The following is a 27,923-nucleotide window of genomic DNA, read 5'->3' on the forward strand; positions in this document are numbered from 1 at the left end:
TCTGTCCTAATTTGTCATTATTTGAGATAATTGTTGTGCAAATAATTGCACTTGTTGAAAAATGTCTTTGTGGTGCTTTCCACTAGTATAGATAAAATAAGATGTGCTTTAACCCATTTAGGCTTGACCTAAGTTTTCTGAAAAAATTACAAAAACAAATGTGCTACATACTGTACATGTACTGTAACTGTACTACACTAAAATGTGTTCCCGGCCTGAATGGCCTCCAAAGGACAAATTGTTGTGGACTGTCCAGCAGTTCAGTGGAAGATAAACGCTATACAGTAACATCTTGACAACAAATAGCTTTTATGTAAGTATTTGCACATACACACCTTCTGACAATGGTGCCACTAGCCTGGCGTTGCTCATACTAATTCCTCACTGCCAGGGGGTGGTGTTGTGCGGTCTGGTTTATTAACCAGGCTAATATTACAGAACCCTCATGGCCAACATCTTACGTTACCTGTTACTGTTGTGGTGACATTGTAAAACCCCCATGGCCAACAACCTAATTACTGTACCTGTTGGTATTGAGAATCTAAATGGACAGAAATGAATGTTTATAACAGTCAAGCCTGTTCTGGGTGCCCGGGGCCTGTAAGTGGGTCATGAAAGAATTGCAAGTGGGCCCTCAAATCTACAGTATTTCAATGATGGCTTTGCATTAAACCAAGGATGCCTGTATCATCATCCGAGAACTAAATAATGAAACTTGAAATAAAAATATAAATACAATACAATAGGCTAAATACAGTACAAGAGGGTGGCTTAGCTTTTTATATTTGGACAGGTATTCCTGTGTGTGCAATATGGATGCCTGGCCTGGTTCAAGCCCATATGTTTTACTTGAAATAGACTATGCTATGGGATCATTTGTGAAACAAAAATAATACTAAAAGTGTATCAAATGATTCTACGACAGCTTTGATGTCTCATACGCCCTTGAGGGAGTTCCAGGGGTCCCCACCCAGCAAAATGATTGATGTTTACTGTAGGAACTGAATGGGCCCTTATGGGTCTGTTCTGTACACTGACTTAAAGATAAATGAACACTTATAATATGGACCATTTACTTGTGTTAAATTAAGAGTTTAGATTGGGGTCCCAGAGACCACAAATAGTAATAGTGAATGACCGAATGCAGTGGTTTTCAGGGCTCATTGAGGGCATTCAAAAGGACCCATACAGGTCTGTTGCAAGTATTATACTTTTACTCCACTACAATTACCGGTATATGCCTTTAGTTACTTAGCCTAGGCTACTACGGTAGTTACTTTGTAGATTTGAATTATTAACAAAACCACTTCAGACCTTTCTGCATGATGTGTAGACTACTTTCTACTTTTGGTACTTTAAGTACATTTTGATACGAATACTTTTGTACTTTAATGCCTCATTCACACTACAGATATATATTTGAACGTTTTGCTTGGTAATTCAATGTAATCTCAATGGAAACCAGCTTTAAGGCTGGGCATGTCGGCTGTCCTTGGAATCCAGCCTTTAAAGCTGGTTTCCATTGAGATTACATTGAATTACCAAGCAAAACGTTCAACTATATATCTGTAGTGTGAATGAGGCATTACTCAAGTACATTTTGAATTCCAGACTTTTACTAGTATTTCTACATTGCCGTATTGATACTTTTACTCAAGTAAGAAATGTGAGTAGTTTTTCCCACCACGGGCCAATGTTGTTGAAATGAAAGGGTTGGATGAGAATCACAGACTGGGTGGGCGGGGCTCCAGAGCACAGAGCAGTCAGGTGCATCCATCATGCATCCCCCAGCAGGTGCGTCTGTGACGTCACCGCCTAGTAACAAACGCCAGTCGCCAGGAAGAAAGATTGACGAAGTTTGTTCTCATGTCAGTACAGGGTTGTTCACTGCGATAGCTGCTTTAGAATTAATAGTCTGCCGTAGCTGTTCGTTTTTTCTTGTTTTAAAGAACGGTTTGGTCAAGGTTTCTTGACTTATCTTAGAAGTTAAGAAGACATTAAGTAACGAAGGTGGAGGGAAGCTGATAAACATGGGGAAAAAGAAGCAGGAGGAGAACACTAGTTCGGACTCAGAATACGGTGAGTTTTGACAACCGTTACCTGGGCACACTGTCACTCCACTAACTATAGTTGTTATGTAGGCTAATGTACATCACAAATGGGTCAAAGGTCATTTCAGTTATTTTGTCAAAAAGAGAATTGAGACAGATAGGCTTGTCATCACATGTTTTAATGCAACAAAATCATTTGGATTTATTTGTGTGTGTATTTACACCAGAGAACAAAGAACAAAAGATTTACATAAGTGTAGCCTGTATATCTTTATGTATATATACTTATATTTAATTCGCCCCCTCTATTGATGCACCTTCTCTTTTTTGTTACTGTACTGCTCTTGTTTTTTACTCTTATCTATCTTTTCCTACTTCTCCGTAACTTTGTAAATAACTGTATACTGCTGTGCTACAACTGGACAACTGAATTTCCCCCTTGGGATAATAAAGGTATCTATCTATCTATCTATCTATCTATCTGTTGTTAAGATCTCGTTTCTGTAGGCTACGAAAGACAGAATGTCTAAACTCTTTTCCTAATCTTATCTCATTCATTGTCAGCTAACCCATAGTAGACATAGACTAATCTACATTAACATCTGTTTTCAAATTATTTGATGATGATGATAATGATGATGATGATAATGCATCTATTTGAATCAAATAGATTTATTTTATTTTATCTGAGGCTTTTATCAACTTTTACAGAAGGTTGGCTATATTCAACTTCCATGTATTGAGAGGCCCTGTTCTTTAATAATGTTGTTTTGCATGAACTTGGGGGAAGCAGTGAGAGACAGTGTGGCCAGGCCTTGGTGGTGGCTGGTTGCTATTGTTTTTACTGAACATGCAAAATTTGCATGTTCAGTTCGGCATAATGTGATGCATGTGCAAGAGCACATCAGTCTTTGAGAATCCTAGGCTACTCTACTGTACTGTTTGCTTTCTGACTTACTTTGTTCTATTGGTTTGAGCCATGAGTCTATTGACAGTCTGGGAGTTTTCGGGAGGCAAATGTACACATGTCCTCCTCACTCCTCCCCAGATGTAAACAGCTACTGTATACCATCTCTAATTGTCTTCTCAATAGGTTGTAAATAAGAACAAGGGGTTCAAACTCAGAGGTAATCACCAGTGTTTACATGTTTGACTTCACTTGTATTCAAAAGACCCACTTCAGGTAAATGTAATTCCCACATCGGCAAGTTTGTTTTCTAAAGGGAGGTTGTTCCCCAAGGGGTTCTCCTGTGCTGTCAAAGCCATGCAACAGGAAGTAGGAATGCCAGTGATGTTTGCTGGATGCTGTGTTTAATATTTCAAAGAAAGAGAGACCGCCATTTTACATCCTTCGAAAGTCTCCATCACCTTGTTCCTCCTCTCCATCTCTGAATCTTTTGCATACAGTTTGTTTGTCTGCATCGTTCTGTCTGTGTGTGTCTCTCTCTTTCTCTCTGTCTGTCTGTCTGTCTGTCTGTCTGTCTGTCTGTCTGTCTGTATGTCTGTCTGTCTGTCTCTCTCTCTCTCCCTCTTGCACTTTGGGTTGGTCCCAGAAGGACTGGGTCACCAATAATTAACCATGCTTGATCTGCAAAACTGAGTAATTACACTATGGCTTGTTTTGTGTTTTAGAAGAGGGTGTGTACTCAAAATCATACCGACAGCGTCACTCTTTACAGCATCCGTGAGGCTCAAGGAAATGTTTACCTTGTTTGAGATTTCGTAACCTGCCATAAAAATTCTAAAATACCTGGGGTTCAAAGTTTTGTAGGGTAATTAACTCAGTCAGCGGTCACACTGAGCAGGGGTTTACACTAACGGTTGCCCGACTGCCCACGGACCATGGCAAGTAAATGACACGTTTGGGGAAGTGGAGTTTTCTTTCATGTTGAGCGCTCTCTCCTTAAGTAATGCCCTCAATGATGCACTTTCCACTAGTATTTACATCTGTGTGACTTTATTGTTTTTATTCCTGTGACATTTTCAAATGAATGGTAATTCAAATTTTACCTCTAATTTTATAATGAACTATTTACTCTTCGGGCAAGTGGGCATGACCTTTGGGAAAGTAGAACATGACCTGTACCGATCAGCAAATCCCTCCGAGAGCCCGTTCCTCCAGTCATCATTTACTCCAAACAGACAGCACGTTGTCAGGACGGGTAGTGCTGAAATCTGACCCTATCTTGGCATTGAGGCAGACAAACGGGTTCTTCTAATGATTGGAAACATTCTCAACACGTCCCTGGTTGACTCTCAACTTCACTGCGGTTAAAGAATGGATTGAAAAATGTCTGACTTCAATATTGATGCCTATTGTGTCTGTCTGATTCATCTCAAGACAAGCCAATACTTTAGTTTTCCTTAGGCATTCACTAGCATTTGATGCCTTTATGCAATTAGTGGTAAAGTTTAGTTTGTAACACTAACACTGAAACTCACCTTTCTAATCTGAGGTATCTGCTGAAACTAGGAATTCCGTTTACATGTATAAACACTCGTAATAAAATAATGCTGGTAAAAAGACTGTGTTATTGCACAAGTTGCAATGTTGCTTTATAGTCAGTCATACACAGAATCTGGGACTGGCTCTCATATTGCCTTATGTATTACCAGAGTCATATTGCATCCTCTTTTAAACATCGCTTCATATTGTATTGTGTTTAGAAAGCCCGACGTACAGAAGGCATTCATCTACCAACCCAGAACCGGTCCTATTAACCTCCATTCACAGTCTGGGTCATGAGGACAAATTTTGTCTGAGAATTACCGTTGGCATGTTGGTAACCTTCATCTCCACGAGGCTGTGATGTAAAAAACATATTCAGCTTTTAATATGTTTTGTGCACAATCCATTTGTTAGCCTTGTGTTAATGGTTATTTGAAGTGTTGTGAGATCAAAACATGAAAAGTAGGCCTATACTCTCAGCATGTCAGCGGGATCTGTGTCAACATTTCCTGCCCCACAGGACAACATAAAGGAAGGTAATTGATCTGACTTGGAAGTGGAATGTTTTGGTTGTTTTACCTGTTGGGAACATGACTAGCAGGTTACATTATGACGTGGTGCATTTTTATGTAATTACAAAACCATGATGGAACCTTTTCCAAACCCAGAGACAGGTTTTGAATTAAAATCTGATCCAGATATTACTAAGTAATATCCCATCAAAATAGTCACCAAGTGTTTGTCTAAAACAGTGGTTCTCAACCTTTTTACACCAAGTACCACCTCAGACAATATCTGTCTCTCCAAGTACCACCATAATAACTGATACATTAAAATACAGGTGCGTAGACCTATCCCATCCTATTTCGCTATGCACAAGCCAATAATTTGATGATGAAAAACTAAAACATCACCATGAATTCAAAGCTTCATGGGCTGTGTAACCAATAGAAATATGTTTTATTTTTTGTGAACTACTCCTTTAACTCAATGTTGTCACACAATGCCACAGACATTGAGAGCCTTTTTCAACCAAGTGTTTGGTCAGAACTACCTGTAGTATAATATAAATATTTCACTCCACTCCACTCCAACTCCTATGTATTTTCATGCACTCTTTCCTATAGCCTATTGATTCACAATTTAAGACATGACAGCAAAATACAGAGTGTTCATTTAAATCCGAGAGTGTAAACATTACCCTTACAAAGTTTTGCAGTGCATCATAACCCAACTAGAAATACTGTTCCTTCGAAACAGTGTGGGCTCGATTCCAACCCAACAAATAGGATACTTTAAGGTACTGTAAGGTACAGTACCTTACAGTATTGTACTGTACCTTACTATACTGTACTGCACCTTACTGTACTGTACTGTACTGTACTGTACTGTACTGTAACTTACTGTACTTTACTGTACTCTACTGTACTGTACTTTACTGTATTCTACTGTAACTTACTGTACTTTACTGTACTCTACTGTACCTTACTGTACTGTACTCTACTGTACCTTACTGTACTGTACTGTACCTTACTGTACTATACTATACTGTACTCTACTGTACCGTACTGTACCTTACTGTACTGTACAATACTGTACCTTACTATACTGTACTTTACTGTACTCTACTGTACTTTACTGTACTCCACTGTACCTTACTGTACTTTATTCTACTTTACTGTACTTTATTGTACTTTACTGTACTCTACTGTACCTTACTGTACTGTATTGTACTTTACTGTACCTTACTGTACTGTACTGTACTCTACTGTACCTTTCTGTACAGTACCTTTCTGTACCTTACTGTACTTTACTGTACTCTACTGAACCTTACTGTACTTTTACTGTACTCTACTGAACCTTACTGTACTGTACATATTCTATGTGTTCTAGATCTACATTTTTGATTCTGTGTTTGGGAACCAGCAACTGTCAAATGGACTCCACTAGGAGTATATTGAGTGCATATACTGTAGGCTAACAATCCCAGATCACATCTGTCCTCCACTATGTCTATAAGTCTATAACCAAGGCATTCTTCTATGTGGCCACTCCAGACTGAGGAGTGGAGCATGGCTTTTATTGTGTTGTGGATCTGACTTGGAAATGCATTGGTTTTGATATCTCCCTGACAACCAACAACAACCACTAATATGGCTGACTGTCCCTGCGGGCTCTAGGATATATGGCTATGGGATTTACATCCCATCGCCCGGACTTGATTCTTGATCACAGCTGTGCAATCAGTAGAGTGGAGAGGGACATTTATTTATAGTTTTAACTATAACTATAGTTTTATACATCACACAGCTTAGACATTTGGATCAAATCAGAGAGCAGACCTGTGTGAACGCAATGATATAGATAGCATATCTGAAGTGTGAACACTGCAGCCACAGCGCCTTAACATAAACATGGGTCTATTATCCTTCTCTCCACTCAGTAAACCCATTGGAAATGCATTGGGTGCTTAAAGTTAAACATTTTTATTTTTTTATATTTATACTACAAAACATTTCAAAACCAAAAATACAAGCACACGTGTCCTCAGTAAGCTGAACACATAAAAATTTGAATGGTGTTGAAAGGTGTAAGCGTTTAAGAGATGAATCGCGCCAAAGTTTTGAGGATACTGACTGACTGATAGATAAATAATGAAGATAACATACGTGTGCTCGCCTTCCAGGCGAGCCCACAATTATGTTAAGATTCTGATAGACAGCCTGTAAAAATTAATTTGGTTCCTTGTTCCTGCCCCTTTCGCAAGAGACTGGTTTCTCCCTGTTCCAGGAAATGACTCCCAGACGTTCTGTTCCTGTAACTCTGTAACCTCTTTTAAGATGATGATTATAGGCAGCGGATACCTTTACAAGGTATAAAAGCTGTAAAAATTACGATTCTGTCATTTCTCTGCATCAGTTCCTCAAGCAGAGTTCATAGTTGCTCTGACATTTATTAACTCTGGAGTAGCATAACAAGGCCCCTACTCATTGCTTAGCAACAACTCAAGTTGCTCTCATAGGGACACACACACACACACACACACACACACACACACACACAGGAAAAATCTCGATAGTCCGACCTCCCATTAGTCCGACTTAGCGTTAGGGTTTGGTTTAAGCATAGTTTTACATAGGTTACGTTACGGTTATGGAGTTATAACTAATCCATTCCCCATAATGGACCATTACCAAACCTAACTTATGGACTGGATAAAATGTTTGCAGTACACTATCCCAAAATGATTTTATGTCCATTATGTTTACACATTAATTGTTCACGGCACACACTCATTCTCTTCCTATCTCCCCTTTTGCAGATTATGAAATTCCTATTCTAAATTCTAAAGAATGTACACCCTCTGTAATCCATCTTAATGTGTAGACAAACAAGGAAGTTACAAAGAAGGATGATTGTTCACCTCAGTATGTCAATAAAGTCTTTTTAATGTGTGTGTTTGTGTGACAGCCTGCTGAACATCAAGTAGGTTGACATTTACTTTCCATCCGTAAAGCCCTCTGTATAATCAGGGACTGAACTGTCAATGCCTTTTATTCCCAGGTGATCCTGCTCAGTTTGACCCTACCTTCCACGGCCCCATACATAAAAGGTGATCTCTCTTTTGCTTCAGGCTGTATCTGTTCCCAGACTGAACATCTTTTGAGTTGTTGTATGGTTCCATTCACATAGTCTAGCTACAGTATAACGATTCTCTGTCCCAGTGTGTTTTGCATGTCTGTCTTTAGCCATCTGCATTTGTCAAGTTCCTGTTTACTGACTGAACCATATCCATCTTACCCAGCAGAGTCAATTCATATGAGACTAGTCAAATCACTTTATTTTCCTCTCTCTTTTCATGTTCAGAGGCTGCACTGACATCATATGCTGTATTCTGTTCATGGCCGTTATTGCCGGCTACATTGTCGTGGGGGTTATAGGTAAGACCGTCAAGTCATAGTGATACCAATCCATGTATGTTTTTAGCTGATGCTCTCATCCAGATGAATGCATGATGACTAATCAGGTTCTGGACACTCTGGCTCGCAAGGCATATTGGCAGGTGCAGGAATCTAATGTGTACAAAAATACACTTACATGTATGATGGATGATCCATCTCACCATAAGAGCTACCTGTGATCCTATGTATGGAATCGTTTGCTTGTAGTCACTGGGGTGCCAGCAATGCAAAATATATAAGTCACTTTGAATAAAACAAATAGCATAAGTTCTGAAACAAACACATTGGTAAGATCTATTTAAGAATTGTTTATTATTGTTTAATTATCTCTGTTATGTTTTTCATTAGTCTTCTTTTTTATTACATTTCTCGTGCACGCACGCACGCACGCACACACACACACACACACACACACACACACACACACACACACACACACACACACACACTCTTTCACATCTCCTGTTCATCAATCTGGGAAACCATTTGATACTACCTCCTTTTTGTGTAGAAATAGGAACTTGGTTTGGCTCCTTTATTAGTCCACTTCCTCCCGGGTGCTTCTGTGTTTATTCCTACTAACAACAACACTACATGTTTAGGGCAGCGGTGCTGTCTTCAGAGATTACCTGTTCATTAGCTTGTTAATTATGTTTCCAGCTGTGCTAGGCCTACTGTGGCAGATGGAGATGGAGCTGTATTATTTAAACTAGACAAAATGAGCAACTCAAATAACACAAACTAACCCATACAGGCACATTTGGATGCATTTGTCTCTCTCTCTCACTCACTCACTCACTCACTCACTCACTCACTCACTCACTCACACACACACACACACACACACACACACACACACACACACACACACACACACACACACACACACACACACACACACACACACACACACACACACAGCTGGATAGATCAAATTTGGTGCGTTGGATTCCCACAACATGTATTATTAGGTATTATTGTCAAAATTCACATTCATCAGAGAAACATAAAATTAGGCTATGAGGATTAGTAAATGAGGGTGTGGAAAGCTGCTGTCAGGTTTGCTGTTGCTGGTGCTGTCATCAAACACATAACAACACAGAAAGCCATTGCTCTTATCTAGAGTCAATAGAACAACCTGATATGGAGTGAGGTCACAGGATATGTGTGTCTACTCGGAATACGGTCAATGTGGTAAATAGCCATTTACCACAAATCATATTGCTTCTAATTCTTCTTCTTTGTTTTCGTGTATCATCGTCCTTGATGATTGGGTGGCAATTTGGTTGGCATTTGTTTCACAAGATTTTCTTGTTACTTGCAGAGGAGGCGCAATTTTAGTAGTTTAATAGTAGTAGTAGTAGTAATAATAGAAGTAGTAGTAATAATAATAATAACTATATAATATTATACAATCAATTTAAAGGAATGTGTGTGAATGACATTGGCACATAGACCAATTAACATACACACCAGCACATAAACATAATGTATGGTTCAGGTTCACTAGGACCTCTTCTTCCAGCAAACGCACTTTAAGATGCACCACAGTACTTGGCAATTATCCATGGCTGAATTTAAACCATGCATTAAGACGAAATGATAATCATCCTTTTTGTCTCTATTGCTTCTTTCCAAGTTAATCTGTCTGGTTAATGTGTCTGTCTGCATGTGTTTTCCATCAGCTTGGCTTTATGGAGATCCTCGCCATGTTCTTTATCCTCGAAACTCGACTGGATTTTTCTGTGGCATTGGGGAAAATAAGTAAGTAAATATCAGTAAGGTTGCTATAATTATGTTGACTTTGTACATGCACTCGGTTGTGATTGGATTTCTAAATTGTGGGGCACCAATCAAGGCCCAGTATGCAAATGTGGGCTGGTTTAATTCGCCTCTTGGAAATGCAGGTTCCACACAGAGATTCCGCCAGGTTGCAGTTAGTATGAAAATGTCCACCTCATGTCCATCTGTCCGTCAGTGTGTGTTATGCTAATACACAACATTTCGTTACCTAACCTAATTTATAAAATGAATAACTAGAAGCAGTGCTCTTCCGAGCACAGGTCTCCGCCAGGTCATGTATGTTATTATGGCCTCCTGGTCGCTATAATAGGCCAATGTGAAAAGGGTGCCATGTCCTCTTCGGCAATCGAATGCTGCATTCATGATTTGAGGCATTTTGTTCCAAAAATGTGTTTAGCAAAAGTTGACCTGCTGGTGGCGCTATAACAGGCCAATGGACGGATGGACAGGGTGCAAAACATAGTCTCGGCCATGCCTTTCGGCCTGGCAGAGACAACAAATGAGAACAATCCATGATTTACATTGTTTAAAAACGTAATATGTACGTATGGAGAGACATAACTTACTAAGTATAAAGCCAGCCAGTATATCCATTATGCATTTCCTAACAAGAACAGACTCCTCTCAATATGTGTGACTCAAATGCTTTGCTTATCTTGTCTCCACTCTATGTATGTATCTTTCTCTCTCTTTCTTTTCTTTTAGAGACAGACCCAATATCTTTTACTACGACATTCTAAAATGTGCCACGTCTATCAATATAATGGCAGCCTCCCTTGATGGCTTTCAGTGCCCTACCACACAGGTACAGAAGCTGTTCTGATGAGCTACTTTACAAAGTCTATTGTCCATTTATGTGTGTTCTAAATGATAGGTGATATTTTATTAGTCATCTTTGTTCACCATAGTCCTTTCATGTCAAAATTACAGAGGCATTATTTAAAAAGTAATATAAATGTTAGTGTTTTTTTTCAGACCATCTTAGTGTTCATTGACGATATTCACATGGTTGCCATTTTGCAAGCAGTGGGGTTTGAAGTATGAAGGAATTTATTTGTGTACTCTTTTATCATTCATTCATAGGTGTGTGTGGAAGAATGCCCTGATGCCTTTTGGGGACTTAGACCCGATGCTTATTTTCCAGGAAGCGATCCACAAAAGGTTTTCAATCAAAGCCTATGTGTGCCATCATTTAACCTTGCAACAACGACATTGGTAAGTCTTGTGTGTGTGTGTGTGTGTGTGTGTGTGTGTGTGTGTGTGTGTGTGTGTGTGTGTGTGTGTGTGTGTGTGTGTGTGTGTGTGTGTGTGTGTGTGTGTGTGTGTGTGTGTGTGTGTGTGTGTGTGTGTGTGTGTGTGTGTGTAGGGGTGAGATGCCATAAGCGAGCCCACGCAAATAAAAACAGCGTGCGCGCATGACGTCATGAATTTAGAGGACCCACACTTCTAAAATCCATATCACACCACTGTGTGTGTGTGTGTGTGGGCCGGGGGAGGGTGGGTCACACATTTGTTTACATTTGAATCACTGATTGAACTCTGATTTTTCCCAGACTCCTTTACAAATTGTGGATGAAGAGCTTTGTCCTTTCTTCTACACTCCAACTACATCAGGTGAGTGGACAGACTCATTCCATAGACTTGATTCATATCTTCAGAAGCATGTTTTTGTGATAATGTCTGATATAAAGAAATCTGTGTTAACACATGTATTTTCACAAATGCACATGGAACCAACCACTAGCAAATTTATAAATGTAATATGGTTACTCTTCTTAAGTATTTTCTTTTGTCCTTTCCCCTATATGAATAATGATCTGTGATGTAACACAAATGTTTTGTTTTCTTTTATCTTTTATTTTCTCACATTTTTCAGTCCTGGGAAGATGTTTACCTAATATATTCAAGCTGGCTACTATCCCTGACTACTTCAGTGACGTGCCAGGCTTGCCCTCCAGCGTCAATGACACAGTGAATATCATTAAAAACGGAACTGGGTAGGTTATAGCGGTTTTCTTAAAATCTACATAATTCTACAACAGTTCACTAGCCTGGTAAACCAGCTCGTCGAGTGAATTCACATTATCGTGTGTCTTCTGCAGACCGGTCTGCCCCCAAGCGTTGTGTGGGTGTTTTTGCAGAAATCAAAAAGTGGAAGAGCCAGGGCTCTGTGATTGACAGAGGCTGATTGGCTCTTCCACTTTTTGTCTTCTGCCAAACGCCCACCCAGCGCTGGGGGCCAGACTGGTCTGCTGAAGACACATGATTATCTTGAACCGGGATGGTTTACCAGGCTAACAGGTTCCACACATCCACATTGGCAAATATTCTCACATGTGTTTACAATTGTACTGTGACATACCCTACCCAAGCACACACACACTCGCCTCAATAAACGTTTTCTCTCTTTCTCATCACCAGCTCAGGGTCTGCGACAGCGTGAGTTTCTGTACTGAGGGTTGTCTTTGGGCTATTTGTAGATGTAGTTGTTCTGTGCTACTGCAGTGCTAACCCACCTGATCTATTGTAGACATAGCTTCTATACTTCGTCGTTAGGCTTTAGTTGCTTCTTGGATAACCTGCAGAGTTATCGCATTGGTTGGGTGTTACTCTCTTGCATAGGAAAACCAAGCATCGGGATGATATCCCTTTCCCCAACACACACACACACACACACACACACACACACACACACACACACACACACACACACACACACACACACACACACACACACACACACACACACACACACACACACACACATACACGCGCACAGTCACAAACATGTACTGTATTTCTTTTCATCATTTAAGCTTCACCTAGTACTAGTGGTAGTTTTAGTCTGGTACAATATTGTCTGTTATTGATAAGTTTGTTGAACTAACAGCCTTCCTCTTCCTTTGTCTCTGGCAGAGACATTGTCAATGGCTTCAATGCTCGAGAGGTCGGTGTCCGAATCTTTGAGGACTTTGCGTCGTCATGGCCTTGGATCCTCCTGTGAGTACCCTGCATTGCTGTGCTCCAGACTGCCTCCTTTAGGCCATGTTACACACACACTGTAATTACAGTACATCTATGTACAGATAGTGTCTGTTTTTATTTTAAGCATTCTCCTCTGCCTGTTTTGTTGTTATTAGTTATTCACATTACTGAAATGTTTCAGTGTGGTAGGCCTACTGATTATGCTTAGGTCTGGATATGACATTCAGTGAATGCAGGATAAGACTATCTGTTTAATTAGAATGTAACTTCCTCACTACATTAAATTAGTGTTTAATACTCCTCTCCTCTTCCAGTGGTCTGTTAATAGCCATGTTGGTCAGCATGCTGTTCATGCTGCTGTTACGGTTCACAGCGCCAGTCATGGTGTGGTTGCTGATCATAGGAGTGCTGGCAGCAGGGGCCTATGGTAAAATCATCTACTAAGTAAAATCCAGTCCTAAAACCCAAATTTAATTCAGTGTAAAAATGCAACCATAAGGGTACATTTTTACACTCTTGGGGCTCCAGTTTGAGGGTGATAGGTGTTCATGTTTATCGGCAGCACAATTGATGAGTTTGCCAGTTTGACACACAGCAGTGGAACCAGTACAGTTGGCCCTAAAGGATTAAAAGGTGCGCCAATTGAAAAGGGACAATCTACCATTCTATCACATCAACACTGGCTGTTATTGTATTTTATGTAGCCTTTTTATTATCAGAATGTGTGTCCTGTCCACTCTACCTGGTTCTCCAAAAAAAAGTAAGAGGGACCTCAGGGACTGTTGTTAACAGCCAAATAAATCAGTTTACCATCCTCAAACTACTGGTCTCAGAGATAAATTAACAATTTTGTTTGATTTATACACTTACAGTAGTTAACTTACAGTAACACTGTTTTCAGTATGTAGTTTCACTTGTGTAGAGAAACTCTCTATTGACTCTCTTCTCAATTGTATTGCTTTTGTTTATACAGTACAGTAAGATGATTGTATGTCACTCGATAGTTAATGGTACTGAATTGTGTATTTTGACTGCTAATGAAATAGTAGACGATAATGTCTTTTGTGACTAGAGTGAATAACATTATTAGCCTTTGGGTATGTGTTGCTGTCTTTGAATTTTTACTTTTCTTTGTGTTTAGGAATATGGCACTGCTACTGGGAATATGATAACTACAAGACAGCCTCTGCTACCATATCGGACGTTGGTTTCACAACCAACATTAATGTTTACTTGCAGGTCCAAGAAACCTGGCTGGCCTTTTGTGAGTCGCACAGTATTAACAGTATTAGGGTTCCAAAGCACAATCACTGTAATTTATCAGTTGCTTAATATCACAAAATTAAAATGAGTACTTTAAACCATGCATACCATGTTAGTTTATATTTAAAAATATCTTAGCATTTTGCTATACTGGATCTATGTAAGCTTGTCAGGTCTATGTTTTGAATTAAAAACTGTATTTGTTGATGATAATCAAATCATGTGAGCTCATGTAAGAGAAAGACAATCAAATGCACTTTGACTGTAACCAGACTCGATTAATGAAACCCTGTTTAATAATACTTTTCACAGCTCCCATTTTTTATTTATTTGTATAATAGGGTAAATACAGGCGTTATCAGTTATACCAATTAAGAATCTGTTCAAGATTCTGCCATTTTTAATGTTGATTCACTGGAAAGGCTCTGCTACACTACTGTAAATGGAACAGAACCTTAAATAGCAGCATAACTAACATCCATGTTTACCCTACTGTTGCTGTGAAAAAGACCACTGTTTTACTAGTTATTTGTGGGCCCTCTTGCAATACCCCGGGCCCACAGGTTTAGAACCACTGGGTTGTGATGTTTTCAAAAGTTCATGTTCTCCCCTGTGTCCCTCTGTCATCCAGTGATAATCATATCTGTAGCGGAAGCAATAATACTGCTGACCATCATCTTCCTGCGGACTAGACTCCTCATTGCCATCGCCCTCATCCAGGAGGCCAGCAAGTGAGAACTCCCTAGAAATACAGACTTAAATATGATTTAATATGGTATATTATCTTTCTTGATAAAAAAAAAAGAAAAGAAAATCAGAAGGGTCCTTAGAATTGCAAATGCTTTGTTGTATTGTTATATATTTCTTTACCAGTAGTTCTTTAGTTAATATTATATCATTGTTTAACAATCTATTTGTTATTATAGTAATATACAGTACATAACCTTTTTAACAGACGACATGTTGATATGAGCTGCCCCACATTAAATATGCCTTTGGGGGGCTCTTCTTCCTTCCTGTGTCAAATATCGGCCCATTGAAATGTAACCTCTTTCTACAAGTTCAGCTCTTTTCTTTGAACCAGATTTCATTCCATCCTGTCAGCTTTCAAGCTTTTTTTATATACATTTGTGGGACTGAAGCATTGAAAGATATCAGTCCAGGAAATGACTTTGTGATCCATGTGTCTACAGGGCAATAAGTCACATGATGAGCAGTCTCGTCTACCCTCTGATTACCTTTGTACTCGTGGTGGTGTGTGTGGCTTACTGGGGCATCGTTGCTTTGTATCCTTTCACTTATGGAGAAAAACTATATTTATAAACAAATGAATTGTATTGGCATTATTCAGTAGACCGTCAATTTCTGTTTCCTCTATTCAGTTGTGTTGTTATTACCACTCACCAATCACTTCTTCTGCACAGCACAATATCATTACTTCACTTAACAGGGTGTGTGTGTAGATATCTGGCTACGTCGGGGAACCCAGTGTATAAAGTGGTGGCTCTCAACAGCACGCAAGAAGGCTGTGACAGAATTAATGGCACTGTGGATTGCGACCCTTTGGTGAGTGGACAAGCAGAATATATGAGCCTAGTCTGACGGAGCAGTCAGTGCCACTATTACAGTATTTATTCATATCATAATGAATGAAATAACAATACGGCTGTCAATACATTTTATTGTCTGTTCACAGCTTCAGACGTATACATTATTACCGTAAACATAAACATGAAACATTTCCTGTTTGAATTCAGCATTTGTTTAATAATTTCAAAGTAATTAAAATGTTACTGTACTTAACCCATTTAGGCCTAACCTATAGTTAGGCCTAAATCAGAAATTAGCCTACAAAAACAAATATGTTGCTACATACTGTACATGAACTGTAAGCCCCTCCCATACACTAAAACGTGTTCCCGGCCTGAATAATTATTGATTCATTATTGATTCAGTGGTGGCTAAACATCTTTGTACAGTTAAAAAGTTAGGGACATTCTCATCTCTTGTTCCACTACCTCACAATATCCGCCCACTCTCTTTTGTTTGTTTGTGCAACATCTCGGTGTCAAACTCAGTCTCGCCTCTCTTTCAACTCCCCTCTACAACCTTTCATTCTCCCTTTGCCTTTTCTCCTCAGGGCTTCAACAACACTGATTACCTCGGCTGCCCGTCGGCTCGTTGTGTCTTCATCAAGTACAACAACGAGGGTCTCATCCAGAGGAATCTTTTCAACCTGCAGATCTACAATGTGGTGGCTTTCCTCTGGTGTGTCAACTTTGTCATCGCCTTAGGACAGTGCACACTGGCTGGGGCATTTGCCTCCTACTACTGGGCCTTCAGCAAGCCTGGCGACATCCCTTTCTTCCCTGTGTCAGCGGCCTTTATACGGTCACTGAGGTAAGGCGATGAGCCTCCATTCAAACCTTGTCATTGTCGCAGGTCAAGGAGGTCCAGTGCCAAAAGATAATGGGTTTGATCTCTGGTGGTCAGTATTTCTGTCCCTGTGTAGGTGTCTTAGTGGCCACTGAGTTCTTTCCTGTTAAATGGACACCCCTCCTGGCTGCTCCTAAAGGTGCATGCATGAGTGTAGATTATGTGAAGCCACACATTCATAATTACACCATAGTGATATGATACCGGTACTTAGAGGAGCTTTACTATTGTATGTGCATGTATTGCATAATGTATATACATTATAATTCGATCAAAAGACCATCTCTAAAATACACTGCAAAATCCTTATTATTAATGTAACTTCATAGTGTGGGTCCATTTTTACATTGAGTTAAATTGGCACTTAGTATAACTTTTTGGGCACTTGGATTAAAATGTTAGTGATTGAGACCATATAGAATTGTAGAAAGGATGCATACAGTATGTGCTGCCTTGTTTTTCTGTTTGTGTCATGTCATGTTGATACAATCTCTGGCATGTACTTACATTTGTAATGGCTTGGTGATGTTTCTTATACTGACTGCTAGAGGGCGTAGTTGAACACATGTTCATGTTGTGTAGGCTACTATTATCTTATCTACAATTTTACAACAACATTCACCTTTGAGCTCAAATAATCTTGTCATCCCTTGATATCATTGATGCTGTATAAATGTGACCAAGATGGGATTTCATTATAATTAACTGATTAATCAGAAAGTTTCATACTTATTACTCACGTGTTTGCATCTGGAAATTCCTTTCTAACCTTGATGACTAAAAGAACATTAATTTAGAGTTACACTCAGGCTAGAAAGGTATCCTTGACAATTCAATTTTAATCTCTTAATTATTTGCAAACAAAACTCTTTATTGTGATGATCATATCTGTGTTTCAGGTACCATGTGGGTTCCTTGGCGTTTGGCGCTTTGATTCTCACCTTGGTCCAGATAATCAGAATGATTCTGGAGTACATTGACCACAAAACCAGAGGTAAGACTGGAAGGCATACCAACATCTTTCATTTCATTCTCTGTGTTTTGCTCCTTGCTAATTTTAATTAACGCCATTTGAAGTCGTGGTCTCAGACAGTTGGAAAGGCTAATCTTTTGCCTTCCCCTCCCCAGCTGCCCAGAATCCCTGTGCTCGGTTCCTTATGTGCTGTCTGAAGTGCTGCTTCTGGTGTCTGGAGAAGTTCATCAAGTTCCTCAACAGGAATGCATACATTATGGTCAGTATGTAACCACACAATTCCACGGGTTTGTACCCCACAAGAGAGTCTTCTATACCTACTGAAGTGTGTTAAGAGAGTAAGGCACTGGCTAACTTGCCATTCATTGCAGATGAATACTGACCAACTTTCAAAAAGGACACGGAGAGTGGACATTTTGGCCAGATAAAAAATGCTAACATTTCAGTCGAGTTGGACTTAATCAAAGCATGCTCTGATGATTACAAATAAGCAAAAAATATTTTTATTAAATTGGTGGGTTCCATACATCCTTCCTTGGCTATTGAGTCTTAAGTACATATTTTGGGGGTTTAGTGCCACAAAAGTGTCTCGTTCTGGGAACGTGAGCCCAATCCTTCCATTGCGACATAAATGATATGTTAGACAATTGAATAAAAATGCAGTCTCTGTCAGTCATGTGGGCTCTGGCTTCTTCTTAAGCTGGTTTTTCTGGATAGACAAAATAACATTACTGCCTGGATGACTTGTAGACATGCAGAGGTCGTCTAATAATGCGAAAGGCACAGTCATCGACTCATGGTACTGAGAACGTCTTTTCTTTAGCAGTAAAGATAGAGAATAGATTTTAAAAAAAGAATTATAATAAGCTGGTCTTTTTATAGATTGTGTTTGATCCGGTCTACTTTCAGAAATGTTCACCTCTTAGGCTGACTCGCACTGACCAGGAAATTGAGGAAGTATAGGCTCGCCCTCAACATAAAATGTATTTTAATTGTAATTCTGCCCATTTAAAATATATGTACCCAATCGAATATCTTAGTTACATCGATATCATTCATGTGAACTAGTTTGTTGAAGCTTATCTATCTATAAATGCGAGAAGTCTCTGCGTGTGTGTGTGTGTGTGTGTGTTTGTAATCCGCGTATCTCGAGAACCGTTCGTCCCACCGGCTTCAGATTCGGCACGCGCGTTCCCCGCCGCGGCACGGAGTGCAGTGCCGGGTCTCGACCCGACCCGACGCGCGGTTTTCCCAAACCGGCGCGAAACGTTCGGAATCTCCTTATGCGGGGTTGATTGTTGACATCAGGCTGTTTCTGAGGAAATCGGCGAAAGCTCTGACTCATTGTGACATCACTTCATAAAAGGCTCTGACATCACGTACGCCACATGAGTCAACAAAAAATCTCTGTGAGTGTGTATGTATGTAGGTAATCCACGTATCTCGAGAACCGTTCGTCCCACGGGCACGCGCGTTCTCCATATGGGCATAAAATGAATGCCCCCATATGAGAACCGTTCGTCCCACGGGCACGCGCGTTCCGTCCCACGGGCACGCGCGTTCTCCATATATGGGCATAAAATGAATGCCCCCATATATGGGCATAAAATGGATAAAGGGACACAGACAGACAGATTCAGAGATCTCCGAGAACCGTTCGTCCCACGGGCACGCGCGTTCCGTCCCACGGGCACGCGCGTTCTCCATATATGGGCATAAAATGAATGCCCCCATATATGGCCACGGCACGGAGTGCAGTGCCGGGTCTCGACCCGACCCGACGCGCGGTTTTCCCAAACCGGCGCGAAACGTTCGGAATCTCCTTATGCGGGGTTGATTGTTGACATCAGGCTGTTTCTGAGGAAATCGGCGAAAGCTCTGACTCATTGTGACATCACTTCATAAAAGGCTCTGACATCACGTACGCCACATGAGTCAACAAAAAATCTCTGTGAGTGTGTATGTATGTAGGTAATCCACGTATCTCGAGAACCGTTCGTCCCACGGGCACGCGCGTTCTCCATATGGGCATAAAATGAATGCCCCCATATGAGAACCGTTCGTCCCACGGGCACGCGCGTTCTCCATATATGGGCATAAAATGAATGCCCCCATATATGGGCATAAAATGGATAAAGGGACACAGACAGACAGATTCAGAGATCTCCGAGAACCGTTCGTCCCACGGGCACGCGCGTTCCGTCCCACGGGCACGCGCGTTCTCCATATATGGGCATAAAATGAATGCCCCCATATATGGGCATAAAATGGATAAAGGGACACAGACAGACAGATTCAGAGATCTCCATATATGGGCGTGAAATGGACGCAAATAGACAGATATCTCCATATATGGGCATATATGGGCAGACGTACGCCACATGAGTCAACAAAAAATCTCTGTGAGTGTGTATGTATGTAGGTAATCCGCGTATCTCGAGAACCGTTCGTCCCACGGGCACGCGCGTTCTCCATATATGGGCATAAAATGAATGCCCCCATATGAGAACCGTTCGTCCCACGGGCACGCGCGTTCTCCATATATGGGCATAAAATGAATGCCCCCATATATGGGCATAAAATGGATAAAGGGACACAGACAGACAGATTCAGAGATCTCATACGGCATAAAGGGACACAGACAGACACACAGACAGACGGATACAGAGATCTCCATAAATGGGCATAAAATGGACGCAAATGGCATATATGGGCATAAAATTTACGCAGAATCACAAAGATCTCCATATACGGGCATAAAGGGACACAGACAGACAGATTCAGAGATCTCCATATATGGGCGTGAAATGGACGCAAATAGACAGATATCTCCATATATGGGCATATATGGGCATAAAATGGACCCAGAACTATATCTGCAGTGATCTCCATATATGGACATAAAATGGACGCTGACAGACAGACAGATAACAGATATCTCCATATATGGGCATAAATGGACACAGGCAAACAGATGGTCAAAACGGGTCCTATGACAACAGGTATAATGGGGTTTGCATTAAAGGGCGGGGCATTCATTCCCTATTTACGTTGTTCCGAGTTGGCCAGGTCGCCGACTAGACGCTGGGCCGCCCGAAGGGCGGCCCAGCTTCTAGTTTATTATAATTATCGAAATCGCTAAGACCGCGCCGCACCATACTGCACCGCGGCCGTACCGCAGCGGGGGTGATTTCCGCATCAGTCACAATGCAGAAATCTAGCCAGGAGATCTCTATGCAAGGCTGTAATCCACATAGCGATTTTTTTTTATCATTTCAACAAATATTCACTGTGTATTCACTCCATTGTGTTCCAAAATGTTCTTATTTATCATGACAAAGCAAGAAATAAAATACAAATAAAAATAAATATCAATTTAAAACTATACTCTTTCCATGGATGTAAATGAAAGAATATGGAACTTTGTCCCACTGCATAACTCTGCCCCTGGTAGCAAAAGTGAATGATTTTTCTGGTTGGCCAGTCAGGGACCAATCAGAAGGCTGACAAAGGGTGAATTCTAGTTAAAATAGTATAATAATCTATAAGTTAATGAACATCTCGATGTGACCGAGTGATCTGCTCCTAGGCTGGTCAAGTTCGCATAAAGTACATAAGCCATGCATTCTGTTGCCAATAAAAACGTCATATAGATATATAGATAGATTTAAGGATCTAAAGATGACCATCTGCACTTGGACTAACCGGGCATAATTATATCATGTAAACAAACCACAAATGTATCAATATTATGTACATGTACAAACATATGTATAGGCATGTACATATATAGTTGGATATATGAAAATATAGATTTAGTATGTAGCTAGATATGAATATGAAAATATAGGTATGTGTTTAAAATATCTCTACCAATGTAAATTTGTATTTGGTATGATTTCAGCAGTTATTCTGTTTTCATGTCACAAAACATGTTGATCTCACTCTCCTGACAGATCGCCATATATGGGAAGAACTTCTGTGTCTCGGCCAAAAATGCTTTCATGCTCCTCATGAGGAATATAATCAGGTTAGTTGCTGAAGTCACATGTGGCGTGGCAAAGGCTTATATATATACTGTTTGTTTGTATACTGCTAGTTTACCTGTAAATGTTACTGACACAGTATATGCAGGGTTCCCACGGTCCTGGAAATATTTTTAAATTAGAAAAATATTTTTCCAGTACTGGAATTGATCAACGGTCCTGGAAGGTCCTGGAACTATGCATTGTCTTTCGTTATTGATTTTGTTAATACTGAAATTACAAATTAAACATTGGCCAATTTGTCAAATATTAGAGGCAGATATTGTGAAAATAGCAGATCTATATGGTTGTGTGACTGGAACCATGGCTTGGTTGTAGGGGACATGTTTCCATGAAATGCTGTGTGTCTTCCCACAGAGTGGTGGTGCTAGATAAAGTGACTGACCTGCTGCTGTTCTTTGGGAAGCTGCTGGTGGTTGGAGGAGTAGGTAAGGGTGGAGTGATTTCCAAAAGGCTCTTTTAGTTGAATTGAGTTCAGTCCCACATGGGAAATGTGGCTTGTGGCATGACTTAGATACACACATGCGCGCGCACGCACACACACACACACACACACACACACACACACACACACACACACACACACACACACACACACACACACACACACACAGAACACAAATCACAATATGTCTGTGTGTAGACAGTATAGACAGGATGCATTCAATTGGCCGGATATAAGGAACAGCTCACAACTGCTATTTTTGTTACTTTAGAATATTTTTGTTACTTAAGAATATTTATAAGGAGCAAGGTAAGGAGCAGTGCCCATGCAAGATTTAATCAGTGTGAAATGTTTAATTAAGTGTACTGCTGATGTGATCAAGTTAATATTTGGGTGGATGGTTTAAATGCAGTGAGAAAATTCAGGATATGCGTTAACATAAGCTACTTGGCAATAAAAACACTAAAGTGAACTAACTTAACGCTTGGTTTGAATTAACACCCCTCTGTAGCGTCTTTAGTGTGAGTTTATTTGGATCAACTTTAATGAGCAAATCTTTGCTTTTCAGGTGTCTTGTCCTTCTTTTTCTTCTCTGGCCGAATACCGCTGCCGGGCAACACCTTCCGTGTAGAAGTACTCAACTATTACTGGATGCCAATCATTGTAAGAAGCTTGCAAATGACAAATAATGCATAAGACTCTTAAGCCCGGATCAGAGTCTACGGTGGAGAGCTATCCACCGCAAATTTGAGGTGGAAAGCTTTCCACCTCAAGTCAGAAAATAAGTGCAGGCCATCATAGTCACGGCCCACGGTGAAGTCCTTTACCCCATCTAGACCGGTTCAGGTCGACCAATCAGTGAACGGGGTGTAGAGCCTGTCTGTCTGATAGTAAAAACAGAGAGATGTGTTGGGACTCGTGGTGGAAAGCTCTCCACCGCGAGGAATGATGTAACGTTGTAGTTTCATGACTCAAAAAGACTACACCGCGCCGACTATGATCCGGGCTTTAAAGGACATATGTTGCTGAAGATCATTTATTTGTCAGAGTTATGTTACATTTAGATTATCACCTGGGCATTTGTTGTTGCCAAAGGTCATCCATCCAGTGGCCCGGCGTAACAGCCCTAGCCTCTGGTGTTGAGGGCTTGCAACGAACGATTATTTTCTTTCTGATTGTTATATCAATACATTTTTCGATTAATCAAGAAGGACTATTGTTTTAAATATATATCAACATATCGATGTGAAAAAATCAACTAAATCGATAGGTCCACTTAACCACTTAAACCCTGTTTTATACTTTGTTTTACAGTGATGTCAAGGTTTGATGAGTTGTGAGATTTTAGATTAGGTATTTTTGGAACATTTTGCAAGACATTTCAACCGCCACCCAAAATGTGTTATGAATTCAAATCGATTTATTAAAAAAAAGAAGAAGAAAAAAATATATAGATTAGTTAATTAGTTAGTACGTTTTTTACTAAACTATATTAATGTAATAACTCTCACCGCACGGGGTGTTCATTACTGGTGATAACAGTGTTTTCATTCAAGCTTGGACAACGATACTGGCTCTCAAAATATTTATTCGCACACACACATTCACACATACAACACATAACTAAACCCATACTGGTACAGTAATCGTTGTTAGCCAGCCAGGTAATCGACAGCTCCGCATCACCACTCAACAAACGATGATATGACTACTGATAGAACTGGCCAGTCGACGCAAAAGTGTCTCTTATGAAATACAACAATATAGATTTGAGTTTTACCGCAATACATACATACAGTATGACCACACCATTAAGAAATAAATATTAACTCCTGTGTACAAATATTGCAGTCATAATTCTGTTACTACAAAAATACAGAAATATGTACAATATTCTCCAAAATACATGGAGCAACATGTTGTGAGTGACTCCCATCACCACCAGAGGTCACTTTTTATCACATCTCTGCAAAAGACATTGTGAAACATTGATTTCTTTTTTAAATAAGTAAAAACATACACTGTTGAAGTCACTCAAATGGGAGCAAACCACACATCAATTAACTGTTGTTTATAATGGTGTTTATAGTGTGCTAATTTGTTTATCATATACCCGTCAAGAATCACTCACCTCAAATTCACCATTTATTGAATAACTATGGCAGTATATAAATTACTTTCTGTATACTCCGGTATCTCTTCAGCGGTTAATACCATCCGCATTAACCCATTTTGACACAGTTTCCACATCGAGGTCACTTGGGGTGATAAGTCAGCGCACATTGCGCAGCACTGATTGGTCATTAGCTGTAGCAGCTGTTACTTACTTATCACTCCCCTCACTCAGGGCAAATAAAGGCTGGGTAGGTGATAAAAGGTTTTATTTATGTCTTGACTTGAATTCATGTGGAGAGAACGGTTAGACCACATAGAGGGCATGTGGGTACGGTATGTTATTATGATTGCTTTGTTTGGTGTCTGACTGCTACGTGTTCCCCCAGACGGTGGTGGTTGGAACATACCTCATTGCTCATGGATTCTTCAGTGTGTACAACATGTGTGTCGATACGCTCTTCCTCTGCTTCTGTGAGTACAAACCATATCTCTGACAATCTGACTGCTGTTATCTATCTAGCACATGCACTCCTCGCAAACCTGTGCACAGTCAATACCTCTGCACTGGCTATGTATAGACTAGACACATACATACAGTACATACATACATACATACAGTACATACACACACTGTACATACATTTATTTATATATTATCTTACTATCTCCGCCAGACCGTGAGGAAGAGATGAAGTTTTTGCCCATGTCTGTGTGGGGTGCATTCCGACATACTGCCATTCCAACATCCCCCCCATTCCGACACTAAGCCTATACCTAACCCTAACCTCTACAATGTCGGAATGGCATGTCGGAACTCGGAATGGAGCGGCCCCCGTCCGTGTGTCTGTCTGTGTGTCCGTCTATCTGTGTACAGCTAATCATTGCCCAATTTGGTGTCAAACTTTGCACCCTACTCCCAGTAGGCCAAGGAAGAACCTCCATCCCAAATTCGTCATAGTGTGTGCCAGCGGCTACGTCATTGTAGTCCTTAGCGGCCATTTCTTGGGTCAAAACACAGGTGTTTCAATTGTTTGATTGCATAGAACTAATGCTATAGTCTAATCAGAACACCTGTGTAAGGCTGTGTTTACCCAAGAAATGGCCGCTCTTAGAACTACATTTGGCACACCCTATAGGCCTCATGGTGGCACTATAACAGGCCACTTTACATTTTGGGCTTTATTTCTTGACCCCTAGGTTGTACAATCAAAAGATTCCTTGGTTTCCTTGGATCATGAAACAACTCCCCATACAGGCCAGACCCATGTCCACCAATCTAGATTTTCTACAGATTTTGTCCAAAACTCACACAAATCAGTACACGTCTTCTCTGGATTCATGTGATGAACATGTATAACACAGATGTTTCATATTCCATTTCAATTGGCAATGATTCCATTTGCAGGAGGGGCCCATTTGAACAAAAAGACAAAGATCATGAACATGGTCCATTTAATCATACATTAAGGGCCCTCTAAACCAGTGGTTCTCAACCTGTGGGTCGGGACCCCCAGGGGGGTCCCCAAATTATTTTGGGGGGTCCCCAGATGATTAACCTATTGTGCAACATTGTTTTCTCACTCAACAGTAAACAAACCAAACTTAAAGTTTAAGTGTATAGAAGATATCTGCACATTTCTAAAGTAATAATTAAGGATTTTAAATACCTCTAAAATGATAAATGGCCAAATTGTCAAATATTGGAGGCAGAAATTGTGAAAATGGTCGATCTATTTTTGCAATAGAACCGTGTTAGACAAAATGTAATGCCTCAACTCTTAATGCTCGTCAGTAGGGGTCCCCAGTTAAAATGTGATTATTCTGGGGGTCGGGCCTGAAAAGGTTGAGGACCACTGCTCTAAACAACACAGAGCTAAAAGCGACTTTTATCACCAAATTGGAAAACACCACATTATGTGTCAGATGGTGTTATGCACTCTGAACTTGCTATTCCATACCAGCATACACTACTCTGTTCTCTCTCTGGCTCCAGCTAATTTCTCTCTCATCCAGTTATCAGCTTGTTCCTCGGTTTCTAGATTCACTCAAATTAAATGTATACACATCTCTTCCTCTCCTACAGTGGAGGACCTGGAACGTAATGATGGATCACAACAGAAGCCATACTACATGTCCAAGAGCCTGATGAAGATTCTCAACAAATCCAACAAGGCACCAAAAAAGGCTAAATCAAAAGACTAGCTTAAAACTACGGTGAAGTAATCTATGACTGTACTCAACATACATACTCTATGCTGTAGGGTGGAAACTTTGTATATCCAAAACTTTTCAGGAAATGTAAAATAAATGAATAAATTAAAAATGGTTCCAATGGATTCTAAGAAAAAAAGAAAAACTGTGTTCCAATGGATTCTATGTACCGTAGTTATTACGTTTGTATTTAGTCACAAGCTCTTGTTAATATGTTGTATTGTTTAAATATGTATAAACCCAGACAGACTTTCACTTTTTTTTTAATCTAAAAGTGAAAATACAGCTCACAAGATCACAATTACACACAGTAGGGTATTCATTTACAGGAAGAAAAAAAAAAGATAAATTATGAAATATGGAGATACAAGGTTTCTTCCCAACAGCAATGATATGATCTACGCGTGATGCGTCTTCTCCGTGACACCCATTTTATGCCGATAATAGGTGGAATGCGGAAACACGGTATCAGACTTTGATATCATTCTCTGCAATATCACCAAAGTTTACACACTCCAGTTTCTGCACTTTTATTTAACTTTCGATTGAATGTATGTATGTATGCATGTGGTATTAATGATTGTATATGTGAAAGGTCTGAGCATGAGCCACTGAAGAATGTGAAGTGTTACTAGGTATCCTTCATAGATATTTTTTAATCGACCATAGAATATTTTGATTTAATATTCCTGCTGTGTTGGCCAAAGCAATACTTTTATTACATTTGATATTTATAATGTGCACAACACTGATATTTGTGTGTCTAGAAAAAGCCTCTATCAACAATGTTGACATGTTCAAGTTTTATTATATGATGGCAGTTTGCCATGTCCATGCCAGTCTCAGCACACAGTAATGAGTTAATATTTAAAAACGTACAAAAGCAACTCGATTTCTTTAAAGTTGCCATTTGTCCTGGGTTAGGGCACGGTCACACCAAAATGTAATTCTACGTATGAGGGCGGATTCTGCCAATGCTTTACAATGGGAACGGAGCGGTTTGTTTTACGATTTGTGGATGTCTGCAAAAAAAGAAGAAAAAACGCTCTGTTCCCAGGTAGAATTAAACTTCGGTGTGACCATTTCCTAATAGGGGTGATGTAACGGCAACTTTCAGATGAAGAAAATAAAATGATTTAACTGAACAAGTAATAGCTATCACATTCTAGATATTGATGCTTTAA

The 27,923-nt window shown here is 40.0% G+C and overlaps 1 protein-coding gene across 1 annotated transcript; it reads left to right on the top strand.

Annotated features, from left to right (window-relative positions):
• Positions 1–2,030: 2,030 nt before the first annotated feature.
• On the top strand, positions 2,031–26,730 carry slc44a4 (solute carrier family 44 member 4; the record flags this gene model as incomplete). The annotated part of the gene is made up of 22 exons (XM_080734534.1): positions 2,031–2,079; positions 8,065–8,113; positions 8,368–8,441; positions 10,148–10,226; positions 10,971–11,070; positions 11,349–11,480; positions 11,819–11,879; positions 12,142–12,262; positions 13,182–13,265; positions 13,565–13,677; positions 14,392–14,514; positions 15,145–15,244; positions 15,707–15,799; positions 15,977–16,079; positions 16,654–16,913; positions 17,849–17,943; positions 18,078–18,181; positions 21,879–21,952; positions 22,326–22,396; positions 22,982–23,076; positions 24,915–24,999; positions 26,612–26,730. The coding sequence occupies 22 exons, from the start codon at positions 2,031–2,033 to the stop codon at positions 26,728–26,730; spliced, it is 2,184 nt and encodes a 727-aa protein (XP_080590660.1).
• Between the last annotated feature and the right edge of the window lie 1,193 nt (positions 26,731–27,923).

The sequence above is a fragment of the Nannobrachium achirus genome (assembly GCF_963921795.1).
Source record: "Nannobrachium achirus genome assembly, chromosome: 10".
NCBI lineage: Eukaryota > Metazoa > Chordata > Actinopteri > Myctophiformes > Myctophidae > Nannobrachium > Nannobrachium achirus.